Source organism: Microtus pennsylvanicus, chromosome 3, assembly GCF_037038515.1.
Source record: "Microtus pennsylvanicus isolate mMicPen1 chromosome 3, mMicPen1.hap1, whole genome shotgun sequence".
In the NCBI taxonomy this organism is placed as follows: domain Eukaryota; kingdom Metazoa; phylum Chordata; class Mammalia; order Rodentia; family Cricetidae; genus Microtus; species Microtus pennsylvanicus.
In genome coordinates, this window is record NC_134581.1 from 21,384,529 (window position 1) to 21,404,156 (window position 19,628).

At 51.2% G+C, this 19,628-nt stretch overlaps 1 protein-coding gene across 1 annotated transcript in view; it reads left to right on the forward strand.

Annotated features, from left to right (window-relative positions):
• The first annotated feature begins 512 nt into the window (after positions 1-512).
• Positions 513-19,628, forward strand: part of Ephb1 (EPH receptor B1) — a 436,566-nt gene continuing 417,450 nt past the window's right edge. The window contains exon 1 of the mRNA XM_075964864.1: positions 513-923. Within this exon, the coding sequence (XP_075820979.1) occupies positions 866-923 (58 nt within the window). The 5' untranslated portion in view covers positions 513-865. The remainder of the gene's footprint in view (positions 924-19,628) is intronic.

Consider the following 19,628-nt stretch of genomic DNA (forward strand, 5'->3'; position numbering starts at 1 on the left):
CATGCAGATAGGGATATAATAGGAAGCCTACAAGGCATCCTGGTTACCCCTGAAGGGCTGCCACAAGGGCTCGAAAACCCCTTCGCTCACTCCACAGAAGCATGCCAAGAGTGAACTGTTACGGCAGGAATTCTGAGTAAACAAAACCAGACCGAGAAAAGGCACGCTGCATAGGAGTAGTCAGGAGTGTAGCTCTGGGGTGTCTGTGAAAGTAAGGGACCTCAATTGACTTCTTGGCTGAGCTCCTCCTTTCCAGCCTGGGGAGCTAGAGTGCGAGGCTGTAGTTCTCCAATAACACCACAAGGGGGAGCGCGGTCCTCTCCTAGAGCCTTCCCAACCCTCCCGCACAGCATTGCAAGCAAAAGTTTTTCTTAAACTAACAATGCCAGTGTAAGGAGGTGCTCGAGCCTGATTGGATGAGGGAATTTTGCAGGTTTGATTCCTTGATTGGACAGGAGGTGTTAGGGGTGGAGAGAGAGCTGATGGTGGGGGATCCCGCTCCCTCCCCCGTCAGTCTGGCCCGCTCTGTCCTCCCGTAGGCTCCGCTGTAGCTCGCAATGTGACACCAGGACGCACACGCTCTCGCGCGCTCTCCCAGGCTCGCTCTCCCTCATCCTCTCTCACACACGCACACACACACCCACCTCTCCCATAAACACACACACACACATGCACACCCACATCCACGCGCGCCCGCACCGCCCCACGCGCGCACACTCCCGCCCACGCCCACGCCGCGCTCCGGGGAGTCAGGTCCCGGCCAGAGCGAGAAAGGACACGGAGAAGCCACCCGCCGGGAGCGCAGCGGCGCCCCGGGACGCGGCGCGTCTCGGCTCGGGCTCCGTCTGGGGGACGCTGGCCGGCGATGGCCCTGGATTGCCTGCTGCTGCTCCTCCTGGCATCCGCAGTGGCCGCGATGGAAGGTAACGTACCCTCCGTGGCGCAACTTGGCGGCTGCCAGCTGCCAGTTCTCGGGTGCCGCACGCTTCTCGGAGCTGCTTTGGTTGCTCGGTGTAGCCAGGCGGTGTAGCCAGGCACCCTGGTGCCTGAGGGCAAGGATGTCCCAGAGCCTGGGAGGAGACGGGGCACCAAGCTGGGGCGGTACCCACAGGTATGCCCCGGGTCGACTCTGAGCACCCGCCGCTGGTTCGCAGAGTCTCCACGCTCCGCGCCCGGTGCTCTCAGATAGCACGATCCCCGGACATCTCCGGCTCGGAGAGCCTGGATCCCGCTGCATTGCGGTGCAAGCTCCTTAGCTCCGGGAGAAGCTGGTCTGGGAAGGGATACCTCGGGCCACCGGGCTCCTAGAGTGGGCACCTTGGGTTCTTTCATTCCCAGGCCTGGGTGCGCTGGCTAGCTGTGGAGCGCCTTCTCGCTTTCCCAGCTTGCTCGTAGTCTGAGGCTTCTGGACTCTGGGCTCGGCAGGCAAGAGCTGCGCGCAGGGGATCAGAGAAGCTCCAAGCCGGTACCTGGCAAGTGGCTGGCAAACAAGGGGGGCCAAGTCCACTGACCGCACCCTGGGGGGGATCAGTCTGAGAACCTGCCGGCTACAATCTTCCAGGGACAGCAAGAGCGAGGTGGACACCTTTCTGCCTCTTGAGCTTTGTAGTAGGGGTGGTCTGGGGTGAGTGCTGGTCCTGCCTAAACTCATCTGGGGGAGAAGAGACTGCGTGGTTGCAAGCTCCCATAGAGACACCATCCCTGCTGGCTCAGCGTGGTTGTGCCTCTGGCTGGTGCAAGCCAAACCCGCTAAGCGGACCCCTTGCTCGGCGCACCCGGGAGCCCAGGTGCTCAAGGCTCCCGCGAATCCCCGTGGGAAATCCCTGCTTGCCTCCCCGCCTCCCGCCCCCTTCCCCGCCCCCAATCTTCCCAGCGGAACTGCGGTGCCCGCCACCTCCAGGGGGGCATTAGGAGGAAGCAGAGTTAGAGTTAGCTCAAGGAAACAACTCTGGGGTGAGATTTTGCCACCTCTGCTCGAAACCCCACTCCACATGGATGTTGCTTGCCAGGCGGATTCCACTCGGACACTCCAGGTGGAAGAGTCGCAGCTCTCGGTTTCCCCTGCTGCGTTCCCATCTGAGAGCTGACTCTGCCGCCCGGTTGTGGGTTCCAAGCAAACTGACTCGCTCAGTTGAAACTCCATACCAACATTGGTCCAGTGTGCCTGACCCTTCCTGAAAGCAGTGCCCCTTTCCAAGAAAAACGGGCATACCTCACGCCCCACCCTGTCACAGCAACGAAGATGTCTTAGCCTTGGCAAAGACTATCTTTGCTCTGCCCGGTACCTGTGGTTATGATGAAGAGAGGAGCAGCGACTAATACATAGAAAGCTCCGTTCTTGCTTTTCCCAACGTGGCTTTTTGTTTGCCCTCGGCCTCCTGCTGCCCTGCCAGGCTGTTGGTCTTCGTGGTGTGTGTGTGTGTGTGTGTGTGTATGTATGTATGTATGTATGTATGTATGTATGTATGTGACTTTTGGAATGTGCAGGGTTTAGACTGGTGTGGAGTGTGGTCAGCACCCCAGCGTAGGCTTGAGGTTGACTCACCAGGAGACACGTGCCGAAGCAGTTGAAATAGAAAGCGATAGATACCAACCCCGCAACAAAGCCGGGTGAGAGCAGTTGAACGTTGGGGTAACCTGCAAGACTGTGTGGGCTGGGGTGGTGACTCGTCAGGTCTGTCGCCTTTAGTGCCTCTGCGGGGTCAATAATTCGGTGTCAGAGAGCAGATAGATGTTCACTTTAGGATGCCTGCTTTTGGTTTTGAGTCTCAGTAGATGAAGGAGGACACACACACACACACACACACACACACACACACACACGCATATATATGTGAAATAGTTTGCAAAGCAATGAGTGGGAACAAATCAGGCGCCAGGACACATTCTTCCCTCCGTACTTTTCTTTTTCCCTGACTAGCCCCCTTGCCGTTGCCATGGATCTACTCATGGGTGCCATTGTGTACATTCAGCCCGGTGTTCGGGGGCCCTGCCACCCAGGCCTGCTGCAAGGGTCCACTTCAGAGCTGAGGCCCTCCTCTCGGTGGAGGGGGTGGGGGAGCTTTTTCAGTTCCTTGGCAGGAAAGCCTCATTCTGTGGACTGAAAATCTCTGTAAGGGTTAAAAGAAATACCACATTCAGCAGAATATTAAAGCGACGCCTTGTCCCTGCTAAGCGCGCAGGGGTAGCACATACCATTCGCTCCCTCCTTTTCTCAGACGACAACAGGCAGGTTCGTTTTCTCCTCTCCACACACAGAGCCGCCTTCCCGCCTGCCTGCCTGGGTTGGGGCCAGCCTCATTTGGTTTGTGATGAGTACGGAATAATTCTCAGAGGAGTGGATCAATGAGCTGCCTACACAGGCGGCAGGGCCCTCCCCAAACTCTGCCTCTGGGGGAGGCAGCCTCCTCCTTGGTGATTTCAGCCACTTGTGTGTCTCCCTTCTTCCTGGGAGCTCTGGGGTGGATTTCAGGCAGGTTCTCCGTTTAAGCTGGGGCAGGCACAAAAAAGCCGTGTGTGTCATGTGTGGTCCAGATGGGGAGATGTGGGCCAAGGAAGGCAAGTCCTTATATGACCTCTGCCTGGGTGATGGAAGGAAGGTAAGAGAGAAAGAAGGGAGAGAGGGCTGGGTGGGGGCAGAGGGATTCTAAGTCACATGCCACCAGGCAGGAAGCTGGTTGCCCCTTATGTGGGAAAACCATACAGAAAGAGAGCAATTCTCCCCTCTCCCTCCTGCCTGTCTCCCTTTGTAGCCAGTGGCAGGAGGGTCCAGCAGCGCAGGGCAAGGGCTTGCTGGGCTTCCTGAATTGGCTTTTAGAGGGGAATGAGGTAGATGGGGAAACTGAGGTAGATGGGAAAAGCCAGATAGTGGGGAGAGCCGCTGACACCCTCTGGGCTTCTGAGCCCTGCCAAGCATCCGCTTCTCCAAGCCTTTGCCAGAGCACGGCCTCTGGCTTTTTGTCTCTAACTCTGTCACTTGGAGACTATCACCCAGACCACCTGGTCTCAGTGCCTTGCACTATCCAGTGGATTTAGGGCCTGCCCACTCCAACCTTACGTTCTGAGAACATACCTTGTACTAAAGAGAGATTAGGAAGACACTTGTATATTAAGCTGAAAAAACCATTGATAGCTAGTCTGAAAGAGTTCTCTGTAGCATGAAGACTCAAGAACATCATGTTATTCTAGCATGGGAAAAAGTGAGAGGCAATTTTTTGAAACTCCAAAGGACAGCCATTGCAGGCAGGTGTTCTAAGGTGTCTGGAAAGCTGTGCATGCCTGGGCAACTCGCTGAAGGCTCTTGGCGCCGAGTTCAGCAGGTCTGGAAGAGTTCTGGATGTTTGCACTTGTGTGGGTTTCCTAGAAGATCCCGGTGCAGTTGCCTCCTGGAAATGCAGGTCCACATCAGACTGCAGTCTAACAGTTGGGTATTGAGGCTACCCTGACTGAGTTGGAACGGCCTGGACAGCTGCAGTTTCAGCAAAATGCTTGATGACTGAGAGACAGGCAGCCTGATGCCTACAGTAGGTTTGGAAACTGCTGGTGAGAAGAATTCTGATATCCCTCACCCATCCCCCAGTGTTTACAACACCCTACCAAACAGGTCTTATTTTTATCATCAAACCCTGTCCCATTTTATACATGAGAAGCCTGAGACACAAACAATTTGATAAAGAATCCCTGCCTGGGAAGTGGTTGAGCCAGGCAGTCAGGTGGTGGTTTGTCTTCTTAGCCACACTGCCTCCCTCCAGCTCAAAATGTAGGGTGTGCATGCAGGAGGTTCAGCCTGCATTCATGGGCGGGACGAGCTTGGTGCCAGCTCAGCCAGGGACTGCTGGATTTTTTACTGACCAGTAGAGATTCCAGGTTTCCGTGGCCTTGGAGAAGAGATGAGTAAGATGATACTGAAGATAAAGAACTAGTTCCCACAAAGCTCCCCCGTGTCTTTCCTCTGGAAACACAGAGACCAGTGTCTCCAAGGAGATGGCCCAGGCCCTGACCTGTCACTACATGGCCATCTGGACCATTCCCCTCACCCGGATCCTTGGAGAAGCTCCCTGTATTTTTTCCTCGTCTGTCCTAGCCATTTAAGGAACCTGAATATTTCTATTAAATTTGCCTGTCTCCAAAGATGGTGGAGAAACAGAGCATTGGATGTCTGCCCTTCTGAGGAAATTACTATAATAATAAAGTAATGCCTTGGGAGAGATTTCATATTTAAAAGAAAAATTTTGCATGCGAAATGCCTCCCTCTGTCTGCAGATTCCATTTAGGTTGCAGTCGTAGGTGGGTCTTTGGGTTAGAGTGTTCAGCTGCACCGAAAGGGGCTCCTGCCTGAGTGGCTGGCTCAGGGACATCTACACCAACGAAAACCCCTGATGTTTTAGGACCATCTTGCTGGTTTGATGGTCACATCTCTGAGGGTTAGGCACATCTTCCAGGGAGGCCTGGAGAACAGTGACTGGGTCCTTTGTGTATGGGAGTTTACTTTCCATGGAAACCATGATCATGGACCAGTCGGATGCATAACCACACTCCCCTTTCCCATGCCTCAGTTTCTTCAATGTTGAGTCAGACTGGGAGGGAGGATAGCAGGGACACAGAGCTGGCATACTCTAGGGTCAAAGCAGCAGCTGAAGCAGTGCTGGGCAGATTGATAATTGCTAACAAAGTCCTATGAGTGGTAAAGTGACCCCCGTCCCCCGGGGAACTGAGGCTAGAGCATGGGTCCTCACAGGCACTTGAGGGTTCTGCTCTGGTCATCTTAGGCATTCAGTGTCCAGACCTCCTAGACTAATAAGGGAAAGGAACGTGGTTAGCGTTAAGAAGGGCCTTGGTAGCTGGGCGGTAGTGGTGCACGCCTTTAATCCCAGCACTTGGGAGGCAGAGGCAGGCGGATCACTGTGAGTTCGAGACCAGCCTGGTCTACAAGAGCTAGTTCCAGGACAGGCTCCAAAACTACAGAGAAACCCTGTCTCGAAAAACTGAAAAAAAAAGGGGGGGACCTTGGTCCAGCACTCCTATGGGGTAGACTATGCTCAAGGAACCTCCACGGGCCAGCAAGTTTAGGCAGTGCAGGCAGCATGGTGGCATGGTCCCCACCATGGAGAATTTTCTGCCAGGTGCCTCGCGTCTTTGTCTCTTTATTGAGTTTTTATCTGCATCCCAGCCCAGAAAATGGGTCTTATTTACCTTTTGTGATGCTGTGGCAAAAACTGTTGATATGGACAACTTAAAGCAGAGGACCTTTGTTTTTCTCATGGTTTGGTGTAGTAATATGGGCGGCGGGGCTGCGTCCCCAACACCCCAGCTGCCTGCTCAGCTAGCTTATGCCCGAAATAACAACACACAAACTGTATTCATTTAATCACTGCTTGGCCCATTTCTATTTAGCCTCTTCTAGGCTAACTCTCGCACCTGGACTAGCCTATTTCTAATATTCTATGTAGCCCAGCTAGGTGCGCTTACCGGGAAGATTCTAGCCTAGGTTCATCCTGGTTCGGAGCTTCATCGCATGTGTCTGCCCAGGAGCTGGGAGCATGGCGTCTCTCTGAGGCATCTGCCCCTGAGAGGAGAGCTGTGGAGTCTGAGCTCACTTCCTCTTCCTCCCAGCACTCCGTTCTGTTTACTCCACCTACCTATGTTCTAACCAATAAAATGGGCCAAGGCAGTTCCTTTATTAGCCAATGACCTTCCTCCATCATTTTGGGAGAACTCCGTCACCTTCCGAGGAAGGCTTGTGGAGCAGTGCCCATCTGATGAAGGAAGAGGATGCTCCGAGAGAAAGAGGGCTAGCCTTGTCCCCTCCCCTCTCCTTTCCTCAGGTCGGTACCCTCAGCTTATAGTGCCACCCGCGTTCAGGGTGGATGTTTTCACCATGAGTTAATATTCTCTGTAGAAACAAGCGCACCCCACTGTCTCATCAATCCCTTAGCAAGTCTAATCAAGTTGGCCATGCATTCACCCTCACAGGCACACCACACCCTGCCGTCGTGGTCCTCTCCCAAAGCATCTTCCCAGCCTGCTCCCTTACCTTCTAGCAAGTGTGGATGGGAGTGTTAGGGAAAGATTCCCTCAGCTGGTGAGCAGGGGACCTTCACTATACTCTAATGACCCTGCCAGTGACCAGAGCAACAGGGATGGAGGAGCAGGTCCTGCACAGATGTTTCCCCAGGTCAGGCGAAGTCTCTGCAGCTGCCAGCAATACCATTAACAACTGCTTAAGGAGGCGGCTGGTAGAAGGCTCCCCCAGAGTTCTCCGTGGCAGAACTGGGCCAGTGTGAAAACATCTAGATTTCCTGAGAATCACCAGGTCTCATTTCTGCCCACAGACTGCACCTGAGGCCTCGAGTGCCTCATCTCTCCCCTCCTGCTTTCTGGCAGCAAGTGACAAAATGACCGATTTGAATTTAACTTCTGCTCTGCTTCTCTGCCCCCTCGTGGGGGTGATAATGAGCAGAGAAATGGGCAGAGGTGGGTGGTTAGGAGGGAAGTGGGCAAGCGAGGGGAGCGGGGGCCTTAACACTGGCTTCCAGGGTCTCCACACTGGAAAGAGACATACTCCATCGTCTGCTTAAGAGGCTGCTGGAGCTCAAGGGAGCATGCGCAGGTGCGTCTCCTTTGCAGCCTCAACACGACGGAAACAGAACAGGAGACAAGATTTAGGAGGGGGCAGACTGTCCCAGAAGCCCCCAGCCTGGTAGTTCCTGGCTAGAGCAGGAACTGGACTGTGCTCCCCCCCAACCCACTCACGGAGCATGTGCCCCATGTGAGGATGTGCATGCCCTCAGTGTCTGGGTGCCTGTTCTGGGTGTGGGCGAGGGAGCTGACGCCTCACAGGTTCACTGCCCTCAGCTAAGAGCCAGACTCAGCACTTTTTCTATGTATCATTGCTTCTGTGTGGATTAAATTCGGGGACTTTAACTTCTAAACCATGAACCTTTTAGCCCTTGTCCTGCCCAATGCTGTTTAAGGCCCCAAATGATCACTCTTCCTGTGTCTGATATTGGGGCTCTTCTCACAGCAAAGAGTGGCCTCGTCTGTTCTGTAAGCTGGAGGGCAACCATTTGCACACTCCTTCCGAGAACCCCGCCTTATCCCTGGGGTCACGGATTGGTTGCTTTTGCTACATAGCCTCCAGGTCTTGCCTTTGTTGAGCTCAGGAACTCAAATGCTGAGTGGAACCTGTGCCCATCCTGAGGAGGTAGTCAGGGGCAGTGTGTGTGCACTAGTGGGCATGGGGGAGAGTACTGTGCAGGTCTCCTGGGGCTCCATCCATGGTCTCCCCTGCCACAAGCAGGGCCTGAGGCAGATGAGTACCCCGTTTCTTCCCTAGTGCCCTGCCTGTCTCAGCCTGGACCCTGCGGTTGGTTCCCTGACTGTCCAGCAACTCAAAGGAAGGCTCTAGACTGAACCTCAGCTTTGGGTGTGGGAAATCCCTCAGCATCTCTCTCCCTGGACAGTGGCTTGCCCTCTGAGGGCCATGGACAGGACCGGCAGGGAGATGGGCAATTGCGGCAGAGAGCCTTGTTTGAGAGCCACAGCTGGGCGCTGCAGTTGGTTGGTCTCTGCTTTCCCTGTGCGGTGTTGCTTAAGGCCTTTGCCCTTGTCCCTCTTGCTGATGCCAAGGGAGGCTGGATGCAGGAGGTGAGCTGGGGAAGAGGGAAGGGGCCTCATTCTTCGTGCCCTCGGACCTGTTTCTGCTCCTGAACTCTGCCGCTGCTCCCGGCTGTCTGCTGTTTTCTTCACAGGACTGCGAGCCCCTCCAGGGTTTTCTCCATCTCTGAGGATGAGTGCATTACAGAAATAGGGGTAAGCGGTAAGCTTGGAGGAAAAGAACGGGGTGTCAGGATCACTAGGAAATTCATTAAGTTTGGAGGAAGTACCAAGACGTCACTGCTGAGAACATACGTCGGATGTCAGACCATGACTTGGTAATCGGTGTCGTCATGTTAATATCACATGTGTGTGACTCCCTTGCTGATTCCCTCACACTTCCAGGACCCAAGAAGACCCTTCACCATGTAGACTCTTCCTTTCCTTACTGCCCGCCGTCCTCCAGCACTGCCCTTCCCAGCTCCATGCAGGCACACATGCATGCACATGTATTACAAGCTTTGAATGTCTGCTGCTCGTTTCCCCAAGAAATCATCTGACCCTGAGCTGCGGTGTGCCTCTGGGACTTCAGATGCGCTTGTTGAGTTCTTTACGGATCTTTTTCAGGTTAACCCAAAGTTATTCTTCAGGATTCACCCCAGTGGACCCCTTTCCTTGAAAGTATGCCTTGGCCCCAGGGTCTTGTTGCAGCCTCCTCTGCCTTCCTCTGCCCATCCCCACATGCTTTGTAATTGTGTATTTGTTTTGCTGAGTCCCACAGCTCTGTGACGCCTTGACGATTGAGGTACTATCTCTCAGCTATCTTGATAGCTGCAGCATAGGCCACATAGGTGGGTAAATCATGTGAATTAGCTTTATGAAAGAAAGAAAAGGCCAACGGAATGTTTAAAATTGAGTCATGAGTAGTGTATCCATCTGCTGTGGTCATAAAAGATCATAAAGAGCCCTCCTCCCCCACACATGTCATTTGTCGTGTTTTAAGGAAACCTAGGTGTCAGGGAGAAGTCACAGGGATGTCCTAAGCACACCCCTGGCTCAGGTTCCTGCCCATGACCAGCATCAGATGCTGGATATGAATGAGTCTTCAGATGGCTGCCACTCCATCTTTTGAGCTACCACTGCTTTCCCTGAGTGGCCAGGGAGCAGACCTTCTTCATGAGTTTTGTGCGAACTTCAGGCTCAGGAACGAAATGAGTGCCACCATTGCTTACAAACGCGGAATTGGATTGACTTGCATGATAACTGGTAACTGGAATTTCTTAGAAAGCCCTAGAAGGAAAAAAAAAAGAACAATGGTAGAGAAAATAGAAGGGGGGGGGCTGGGATGATGTAGGAGATACTGTGTTTCATTCATGCAACATTAACGAAAATCTGCTCACCTCCCACAGTGTGCCTGGCATTGTGCAGAATGAGGGTGCTCCATATTCAGGCTACTGGGGCACAGTTGGCCACCAGAAAGATGAAGAGCACAAGGTTTAATTCCAGGACAGATATGAAGGGGACAGACAGGATGTGACTGTGAGTGCTGAGAGCAGGCGTGGGCAACTCAATGTTGGAGGCAGGAGGACGTCTTTCTTTCTGTTTGAAGGGCAACATAGCAAGCAGACATGCCGTGCTTGGGAGATAAGCATTGATTTGACTGGGATTCTGTCTGGTCCAGCTGAACCAATGTGGCAGAGGCTGCTTTACATGGCAGGTGAAACGTCTTGTCCTCTGAGTGTCACATAGGGGCTGAGCCACTCCCGGATCAGATCCGAGAGTCCAGATTCTGTAAGGGGCAGCGTGGAGGGTGAGCTGCAGGGTAAGCGTCTGCCCAGCCGTCGCCAGTCTCATCAGTGCTCGCCCAGAGCGTCTGTGTGAGAAACACTACACGGAGAACCAAAACCACCGAGATCAAGAATGCAGCCTTTCCTTCCAGGAGCTCACTAGACAGCGGACTGGTGGGGGAGACAGAGGCTCGGAAACTACAGGCTGCTTCCAAGAGGACGCTGGAGGGATGCAGGTGGATGTATGCATAGTTCCACACCTGTCTCTGGGAGACGAGGGGAGGGTCAGGCCTCAAACCAGAAAGGGTGGAAGAAGGAGTGTGTGTGTGTGTGTGTGTGTGTGTGTGTGTGTGTGTGCATGTAGAGAGAGAAAGAGAGAGTATAAAAGATATAGACAATATAGGTGCGTATAAGGTAGAAAAGCTGAAAGAAGAAGGGAGACCAACATTGTGTGTTCACGTGTGCGAGAGATACAGTGTGTGAAAGAGAACATGTGAGCGTGAGATAAGAGAAGCAGAGGCTCTGAGAGAGACTGCATGTGTGAGAGTTGTGTGTGTGTGTGTGTGAGAGAGAGAGAGGTTGTGTGTGTGTCTGAGAGAGAGAAGTTGAGGAAGCCTGCGTATGTATGAGATAGAATAGAGACAGGCCAAGTGTGTTGGGGGAGTGAGTTTTCTTGGAAGAAGGGCAGGGTGCTGTCAGAGGTGGGGGTGGGGTGGGTAGAATGAGCGGTCCAGGCTTTTCCAGCTCTTTCTCATGAAGATGGACACCCAGAGTTTCCCACAAAAGGCTTTAGGCTTTACCTACCAGTCGTATGTTTTGCTCAACTCCGGCTGCAGAGAAACAGAGCAGGAACACTTGCTATTGCTAAGCCATTTGTGACCAGAGTCATGACTATTCTCAGGGACAGCATACTGTCTCTGGACCTAGGCTTTATTCCTCGGTTCTTGTCTGTATAAGCCAGGATCCCGACAGAAAACAGGCAGTAGTATCGAAGGGTCAGCCTGGGAAACCCTTTCCAGAGATGTGCAGAAAGTTAAGGGACCCAGTGAGGATGGGGTGGAGCCAGGTCACAGCACACCAGGTCATTATGTACCCAGGACTATCGCAATCTGACCAGAGTGTTCCATGGAGGGACTCCTGAGAACATCCAACACAGATAAGAATGTAGCTCTTGCCCAGTCTGCGCAGGATAGGGTTGGAGGCTGGCTGTCTTCTCTCCATTCCTTCTCTACCCGATCTCTACCAGCTCCTCATTCTGATGAACTGGCAAGAAGGCAGGTGCAGTATGGGCAGATGCCTCACTTGGTAGAGTGCTCGCTGTACAAGCGCAGGGGCCTGAGTGTGGATACTCGGCACTGTGTTAAAGACAGGTGTAGGGGCACACATCTGTACTCCAGAGCTGGAAAGATGGAGATGGATGGATCCATGGGTCTTCCTGGCTAGCCAGTATAGCCAATCAGTGAGCTCCAGGTTCAGTGACTTTGTCTCAAAGGTTAAAGAGGAAATCAGTTTAATAAGACACCTAATGTTCCCTGCCTTACACACACGTGCACACACACACACACACACACACACACACACACGCGCATACACTCTCACACATGCATATTAAGGCGGAGGATATTGGAGTCTGATTGATTTAGTCCATGGAGGTTGATCTCTTAAGATATAGACAAGTGTAGAGTGGGTGTGGCGGAGCCAGTGGAGAGAAACTGCAGCCTTTTGGTTGACTTCATCCTCTGGCTGTTGTCCACATAGTGGTCATGTAGCTATTAGCGGTCTTGAACACATGGCTTCTTGAACTCAATGGCCATATAAATTTTTAACCTCCTGCCCTCTGAAGGTCTGTCAAATGCTCCGACTTTTGTCCCATTGACCTCCATGGGGGCCTGAGCCTTTCAGTGTGAACCAGGCTTTGTCACAGAAGGATGAAATACCATCACTGGTCAGGCTTAGATCACATGACCTAGAGCTAGTCAGGGCGGGGCCATTAGCTCTGGATTCACCTCAGCTTCTTGGCTTGAGGTGTGAAAGGCCAGATTTCTCACAAAAATGTCAGCATATAGTTGCTGGTAGCAGAAATGGGCATAAGGCTGGCAGCCATGTGCCACACTCATTCTGTGTTCTGGGTGACTGGATAGTGGATCAAGAGCCATCAGGTGCACAGTAAGGAGAAGAGTATGTGCCGTGGACTCCAGAAAGTGGTGGCTAGGGCTGAGATCGCCTGCTTGGAGTTGAGAGGTGATTAGGGATGAGATAGCCTAGTTGGAGATGAGAGGTGATTAGGGATGAGACAGCCTAGTTGGAGACAGCCAGGAATGGAAGGCTGGAGGCAGCTGGGCAGCGCCTATCTTGGTGAGGACGCGTCCTCTAGATGCTCTCTCTATTCCTGGACACCGATCACACCCAGTGGTGAGGATGGCAGCACATTGGCATTGGGCTAAAGGCAAAGCAGTTGGAAGACTCTGGTGATGCCCTTGGCCCTCAAGGAAGAGTGTCCTTACAGTGGAGCTAGGTGTAAAGCAGTGGCCGTGACTTCTTCCTACCGCAGCACCCAGGTCCCAGAGCAGACACAGGTGCACCTAAACTTAACCTCACAGGGAAGTTGAATGCTCAGTGGACGGCAAGAATGGAGGAAAGACACACGTATAGATTGCTGAGATGGTCATTTCTCCTCTGTCCAGCCATTGCCAATCATGGTATAGCTACACCCAAGCTTTCTATTTCCCACCAGCAGAGTACCGAGTCACAGTTTTCAATACTCTTTTTGACTCTTATTCCTTCTGGGTTTTGAAATGTGTGCAATATGGCAGGCCCTTAGTATCCTTAGCAGAACACATCTCTCTCTCTCTCTGTATGTGCATGCGTGTGTGTGTGGTGGTGGCTGTGTGCACCTCTTTGAGCACAGAGGCCAGGTGAGGATATTGGGTGTCTTCTTGCTCTATTATGGTCCACCGTCTTCCACTGAGACAGGATCCCCCACTGATTCCGGATCAATGCTGGTGGCTGGCAAGCTTCAGTGATCCTCCTGTCTTTATACACATAGCTATGCCCTTAAAAGACGCGGGTGCTGGGGGTTTGAGCTCAGGTCAAGTGCTCACACGCACAGTTTAGACCACTTCTTTTATATCTTTAATGACACATTCTTAATGCAAAGAAAAGTATTTAAAGTCTGCCTAGAGCTTATCAGGGGAGAATCTTTGTACTTTCCAGGTTTTAACTTTCCTCTACTCCCAGCCAAGTAGAAAAGTTTTTTCTTTCTTTTCTTTTTGGAAACACAGTAACACAATTCTGATGCTCCTCATGAAAACCAGTGGTTTTCCTTTTCCAGTCAGGAGAAGTACTTTTCCTTCCACTCACCTGACTAGTCAGAGCATCCTCTCTCCTCCCTGTTCTGGGATCTTGTTGCAGTATTTACCAATTTATTTGCATCTCAATGGTTCCTTAGCAACTATGATGCCCTAGGTATCAGGTACAAAGCTGCTCTCTGACACATCCTGCCAGGATGCTATTGCTCTCTTTTGTGGTACCCAAGTTCCTCAAACTGAGCCATGCCAAGACTCCAGGTGCATTTCCTCAGGGCATCTCAGGCTTCACTCCCAGCCTTATCTGAGCATACAGAGTCCTATATCACATCCAGATGTGCCCAGATAATCAATCCACTGGTTCCAGAAATCTGTTCTCTAAGGTATATCTGCAATAAGAGAATCCTGTCAATGGGTAGACATGAATTGTGTCCATGATACAGAGGCTCAAGAGGTGTATGTACCTGGAACATGCCTGAGGGACTCTTCTTAGGCTTTGGATGCTGCTACCAAATTCTCGCTCACAGATGGTGATCCTCCACTGCCAACTGTGGAGAATGAATTCAAAATAGTGTTTATTTTTGTGGCATTATGTGTGTGTGTGTGTGTGTGCGTGTGTGCGTATCTGTATTTGTGAGGTGCATTGAACCTGTACATTCATGGAGGAGGTGCATGCTTGGAGGATGATGTTGGGTATTCTGCTCTATCCATTTCCACCTTATTCCCCTGAGACAGGGATCTGCCACTGACCCTGAGGCTAGGCAGGTGGCTAGCCTGCCCCAACAATTCTGTTTCCATCTCCTGCCCCCAAGCACTGAGGCTAAAATTGCACAAGTGGCCATGCTAGGATTTTTTGCATGGGTGCTGGGGGATTTGAACTCAGGTCCTCATGCTTGCACAGCCAGCACTTTCACCCACTAGTTCATCAGCCCAATCTCCCAGTCAGGTTTTAGCCTAGGTTTGAGATGCTCTTCACTGAAAGTCCTAGGATTTCTTTATCACCTATCAGACAGGAGTGTTGCTGTCTCAGGAATAAGACAGATGTGTCTGTTACCTGGTTCCTGTGAACTTGACAGTTGCTATTATTTCATTCCTGGATTTGGAGTGGGTTTTTTTTTGGGAGGAGACGGGGGAGGGGGGAGAGTATTTGTGCCTGTCCAAATATACATGTGTCTGTGCATGTGTGCACTTATGTGCACGTGTTCACATGCTTGCCCATGTGTGTGCTCATGCAGATGATGTGGCTAGACAGAGGTACAAGACCCTTCAGCAGATTAGAACATCCTGCCCTGAGTAGGTGCAGCTTCTTTTAAACAGTACCAGGCCCGGCTTCCGAGGCTCCTGGGCATGGAGCAGCCTGGCGAATGGAAGCCACTATTCAGAAAAGGACAATAAGAACAGCGCTCGTTCTACAGCGCGGCTGACCTTTGTGACTCCCACTTCATGTTGTTATGAAATATCGGGGAAAGACTGAAAGAACAATTACGGCTTTGTCATAATGTATCAGGCACAAAGCAAGCGTTCCAAGGAGGCGCTGGCTCGACTGAGCTTGACAAAGCGGGGACTCAGCTCCAGCGTTTAATTTCTTCTCATTTGGAAGTTGTCTTCATTACTTAACACCCGCTGGAAACAATGCACGGATATGCTGTGTGTGCCTCAGCCGCTACAGACTCCAGACAAGGACAGAGAGATCCAGTGGTGGGGAGGGGATCGCCTGGGCTTCCTTTAGTCCCTCTGTGGACACCGGTGCACTGGCCCAGTTAAAGCCTTCGTTCATGTGTAGTCCTCTCTTGGTAAAGGTGCAGACGCCTCAGCCTCTTACCTACATTTCTATTGTAAGGAATACTCATCTTACAAAATACTCTTCTTCCAAAAGCAATCTTAGTTAGAAATGGTTTGTTAGCTCAGAGTTCAAGACACAGCCCATCATGATGTGGAAGTCGTCGTGGCAGAAGCCTGAAACATCTTTTCACATTATGACCTCGGTTAGAAGAAGAAAACAGTGGCTACACACAGCGTCTCAGCGCACTTTCTTCATTTATATGGTCTAGCATCCCAACCAGGATGGTCCCACCCACTGTGGATGCATCTTCCCACCCCAATGAATGCTGTTCAGATAGCTCCCCCTTGGGCATCCCAAGAGGTCCATCCCTTAGGATTCTGAATTTTGTCAAGTTGATGACACTAAGCACGAGACCAGATAAAGTCTGGTCCCTGCTTATTTATCTAAGGGAGAGAGAGGGACTGACTTTCTCTGGAGGGGTACCCTGTGAGGGAGGACCTTGGGATCCAGTGTGGCTGTAATTCTTTCACATCACCCCGAGCTTCCTGTCCATCTTACCACGTGGGCAGTGGTGACCCACTGCCTGAGCGGGTCCCCATGTGAGAAAGCCTACCATCTGGGCTGGGACTACACACCGCTTTCTTGTTAAGTGATTTCTGCACATAAACCAGTGTTTCTTATCCTTGTTGTAACTGATTTTTCCAACCTTCTGATTCCTCGAAGCTCTGTTTTTCCTAGGTTCCATGCTGTGAAATGCTAATGTCATAGGTAGCCAGGACACCAATTTCCACATGGAGGCCTTTGGCAGGCCAAGAATCATTATAAACTTCAAGCTGTCTTTCCTCTCCTTCCCAGTGGAGAATTGGGCTCCTTCTCCGTGGAGAATGTGCCGTCTAATGAAGTGGGCCTGGGGGTAGCTTAGCCTGTCTTCTACTGACTTAGAGTGGGCTATAAACCATTTCTTTTCCTATCACTTGGTGTGGATCCAAGTCTAACTGGCTCACAGGGTTTCTGTTGAACAGATATTAGCCTGTTAGCTATAAGAGAGGTACCAGGGCTCAGAGAAGAACAGGGACATGGGCCTAACTCAGAGGCTCTGGCAGTGGGAACTGAGAGTCAGGTGCAAGTGGCCCTGTGTTGTAACACACTTGATCATGTGCACGCTGAGCGTCAGTCCCAACACTGAGGATGCGAGAATACTTTCTGAGTCCAGGTCTAGTCTTTGAAAATAGGAGCTTTCCTGAGGTATAACTTCCAGACAGTGAAGTCTTCACTGTGGCATCCCATGGCTGGCGTGTCACCAGCATATAAACACTAGATAGGACAGGCCCATGGCCACTCTTTATCATCATTTTTCCTTCTTCATCATGGGCCTCTGGCAACCACTGGTCTGTTTCTCAGTGTTGTTTTGCTTTTCCCGGAGCTCATATAACCTGGTACTCTTTCTGTTCTGTTTGGCTTTTTTCACTTAGCAGATACAGCTGGGATTATTTTATGTTGCGGTATCAATCCCCTTTATTGCTGAGTACTGTTCTATTGCAGAGAGATGTATCTAAATCGCCTCATCTGCTTGTCAGGGGATAGACATTTGTTTCTAGTTTCTAGTGTTTAGCTGTTTATCGGTAAAGCTACTGTGAACAGGTACATGTCTGTGAGATACAGAATGGAAACTGCGTGTTCATTTCTCTTGGATACATACTGAAAAGTAGAAATGTTGAATACTATGGCAAATGTATGTTTAGCTTGGTAAGAGACTGTCAATCTGTGCCCCACGGTGACTGTGTCATTGTGCACACAGCAGCTGTGTGTGAGACTCCAGGGCTCCTCATCCCCTCAAACAATTGCTATTGTCAGTCTTTTGAAATGTAGTCATTCTGGTGGGTGTGTGGTGGTGTGACATTGTTGGCTTCCAGCCCCATTTACCCAGTGACTGGTGATGGGGTTTATGTGTGTTTATCACTATTCATAGACATTCTTTGGTGAGATAGATGGTCAGATCTTTAGTTTGCGTTATTTAGTTTAGATGCCCGTTATGGGTACCTTTTCCACATTGGTGACTGTTGGAGGCATCAGAATGACTCCACCCACCCACTGCCTGACAAGTAGCATGGCTCCATGGACTTCGGAGACTATCAATTGTCTCTCTGTAAGACTGTATACTATGCCTTCTGGGTTTCATTCCTAGGAGTAAGTTGGGGATGGGTTGTCAGTTATTGGGGAAGATGTGCATACCTGGGTCGAGGAAGACAGTCAAGACTTGGAGTGGGCTTCTGTCATGGAAGTGTGACCCTCAGCAGAGTCCATAGTGCAGATTTTCTGGGGTTGTGTTTCTATGGTTATGCCCATGTTATTTGTCACCCCAAGTTCCAACCTTTTCTCTACTATAAGCCTGGGTATGTAAGACAGGGGCACACTGCATGGTAGCCCCACCTGCCTGGTGGTGGGAGCAGGAGGAGGCTGGAGAGGTCCAAAGATGTCTTCTTCAGGGTCTTCTTCTTTCAGCTATTTTTGATTTTTCTTTCTTCCTTTCTTCCTTTCTTCCTTTCTTCCTTTCTTCCTTCTTTCCTTCCTTCCTTCCTTCCTTCCTTCCTTCCTTCCTTCCTTCTTCCCTCCCTCCCTCCCTCCTTCTTTTCCTCCCTCTCTTACTTCCTTCTTTTCTTCCTTCCTTCTGTGGTGTATGTGTGAGTGTCTCTGTGTGTGTGTGTAAGTGTATGTGTGTGTGTGTGTGTGTGTGCAGGTGTGCATGCAGTTGTGTGAAGGTATGTGTGTGTGTGCATGCAGTTGTGTGAAGGTATGTGTGTGTGTGCGTGCAGTTGTGTGAAGGTATGTGTGTGTGCGTGCAGTTGTGTGAAGGTACGTGTGTGTGTGCGTGCAGTTGTGTGAAGGTACGTGTGTGTGTGCGTGCAGTTGTGTGAAGGTATGTGTGTGTGCGTGCAGTTGTGTGAAGGTACGTGTGTGTGTGCGTGCAGTTGTGTGAAGGTATGTGTGTGTGTGCGTGCAGTTGTGTGAAGGTATGTGTGTGTGTGCGTGCAGTTGTGTGAAGGTATGTGTGTGTGTGCGTGCAGTTGTGTGAAGGTATGTGTGTGTGTGCGTGCAGTTGTGTGAAGGTATGTGTGTGTGTGCGTGCAGTTGTGTGAAGGTATGTGTGTGTGTGCGTGTGCAGTTGTGTGAAGGTATGTATGTGTGTGTGTGCGTGCAGTTGTGTGAAGGTATGTGTGTGTGTGTGCGTGCAGTTGTGTGAAGGTATGTATGTGTGTGTGTGCGTGCAGTTGTGTGAAGGTATGTATGTGTGTGTGTGCGTGCAGTTGTGTGAAGGTATGTGTGTGTGTGCGTGCAGTTGTGTGAAGGTACGTGTGTGTGCGTGCAGTTGTGTGAAGGTATGTGTGTGTGTGTGCGTGCAGTTGTGTGAAGGTATGTATGTGTGTGTGTGCGTGCAGTTGTGTGCAGGTACGTGTGTGTGTGCGTGCAGTTGTGTGAAGGTATGTGTGTGTGTACGTGCAGTTGTGTGAAGGTATGTGTGTGTGTGCGTGCAGTTGTGTGAAGGTATGTGTGTGTGTGCGTGCAGTTGTGTGAAGGTATGTGTGTGTGTGTGCGTGCATTTGTGTGAAGGTATGTGTGTGTGTGTGCGTGCAGTTGTGTGAAGGTATGTATGTGTGTGTGCATGCAGTTGTGTGCAGGTACGTGTGTGTGTGCGTGCAGTTGTGTGCAGGTACGTGTGTGTGTGTGCGTGCAGTTGTGTGAAGGTATGTGTGTGTACGTGTAGGTGTGCATGCAGGTATATGAACGAATGTGTGGAAGTTGGATGATGACACTGGGAATCTCTCACTATGACTCCCCACTTTATATTTTTGAGACAGGATCTCTTACTGAACCCAGAGTTCACCAAATGCCAAGAGCCCCATGAATCTGATTCCCACCCCCCGTCAAAGACATGTGTGACCACTCCATACATAGATGTCAAGGATCTAGACTCAACTGTTTATGTTTATGCTACAGACACTTTATTGACTCAACCATGATCCCTGCCCCTCAAGGTTTCTTTTTAATGGAGAAAAGGTACACATCCTCTTCACAGGGTGTCTTGTGAAGGGAGCTCACCAGAAGCACCCCCAGGCGTACCCCCAGACTCTGCCACCATTGGGCCAATTTGGCAGGCTG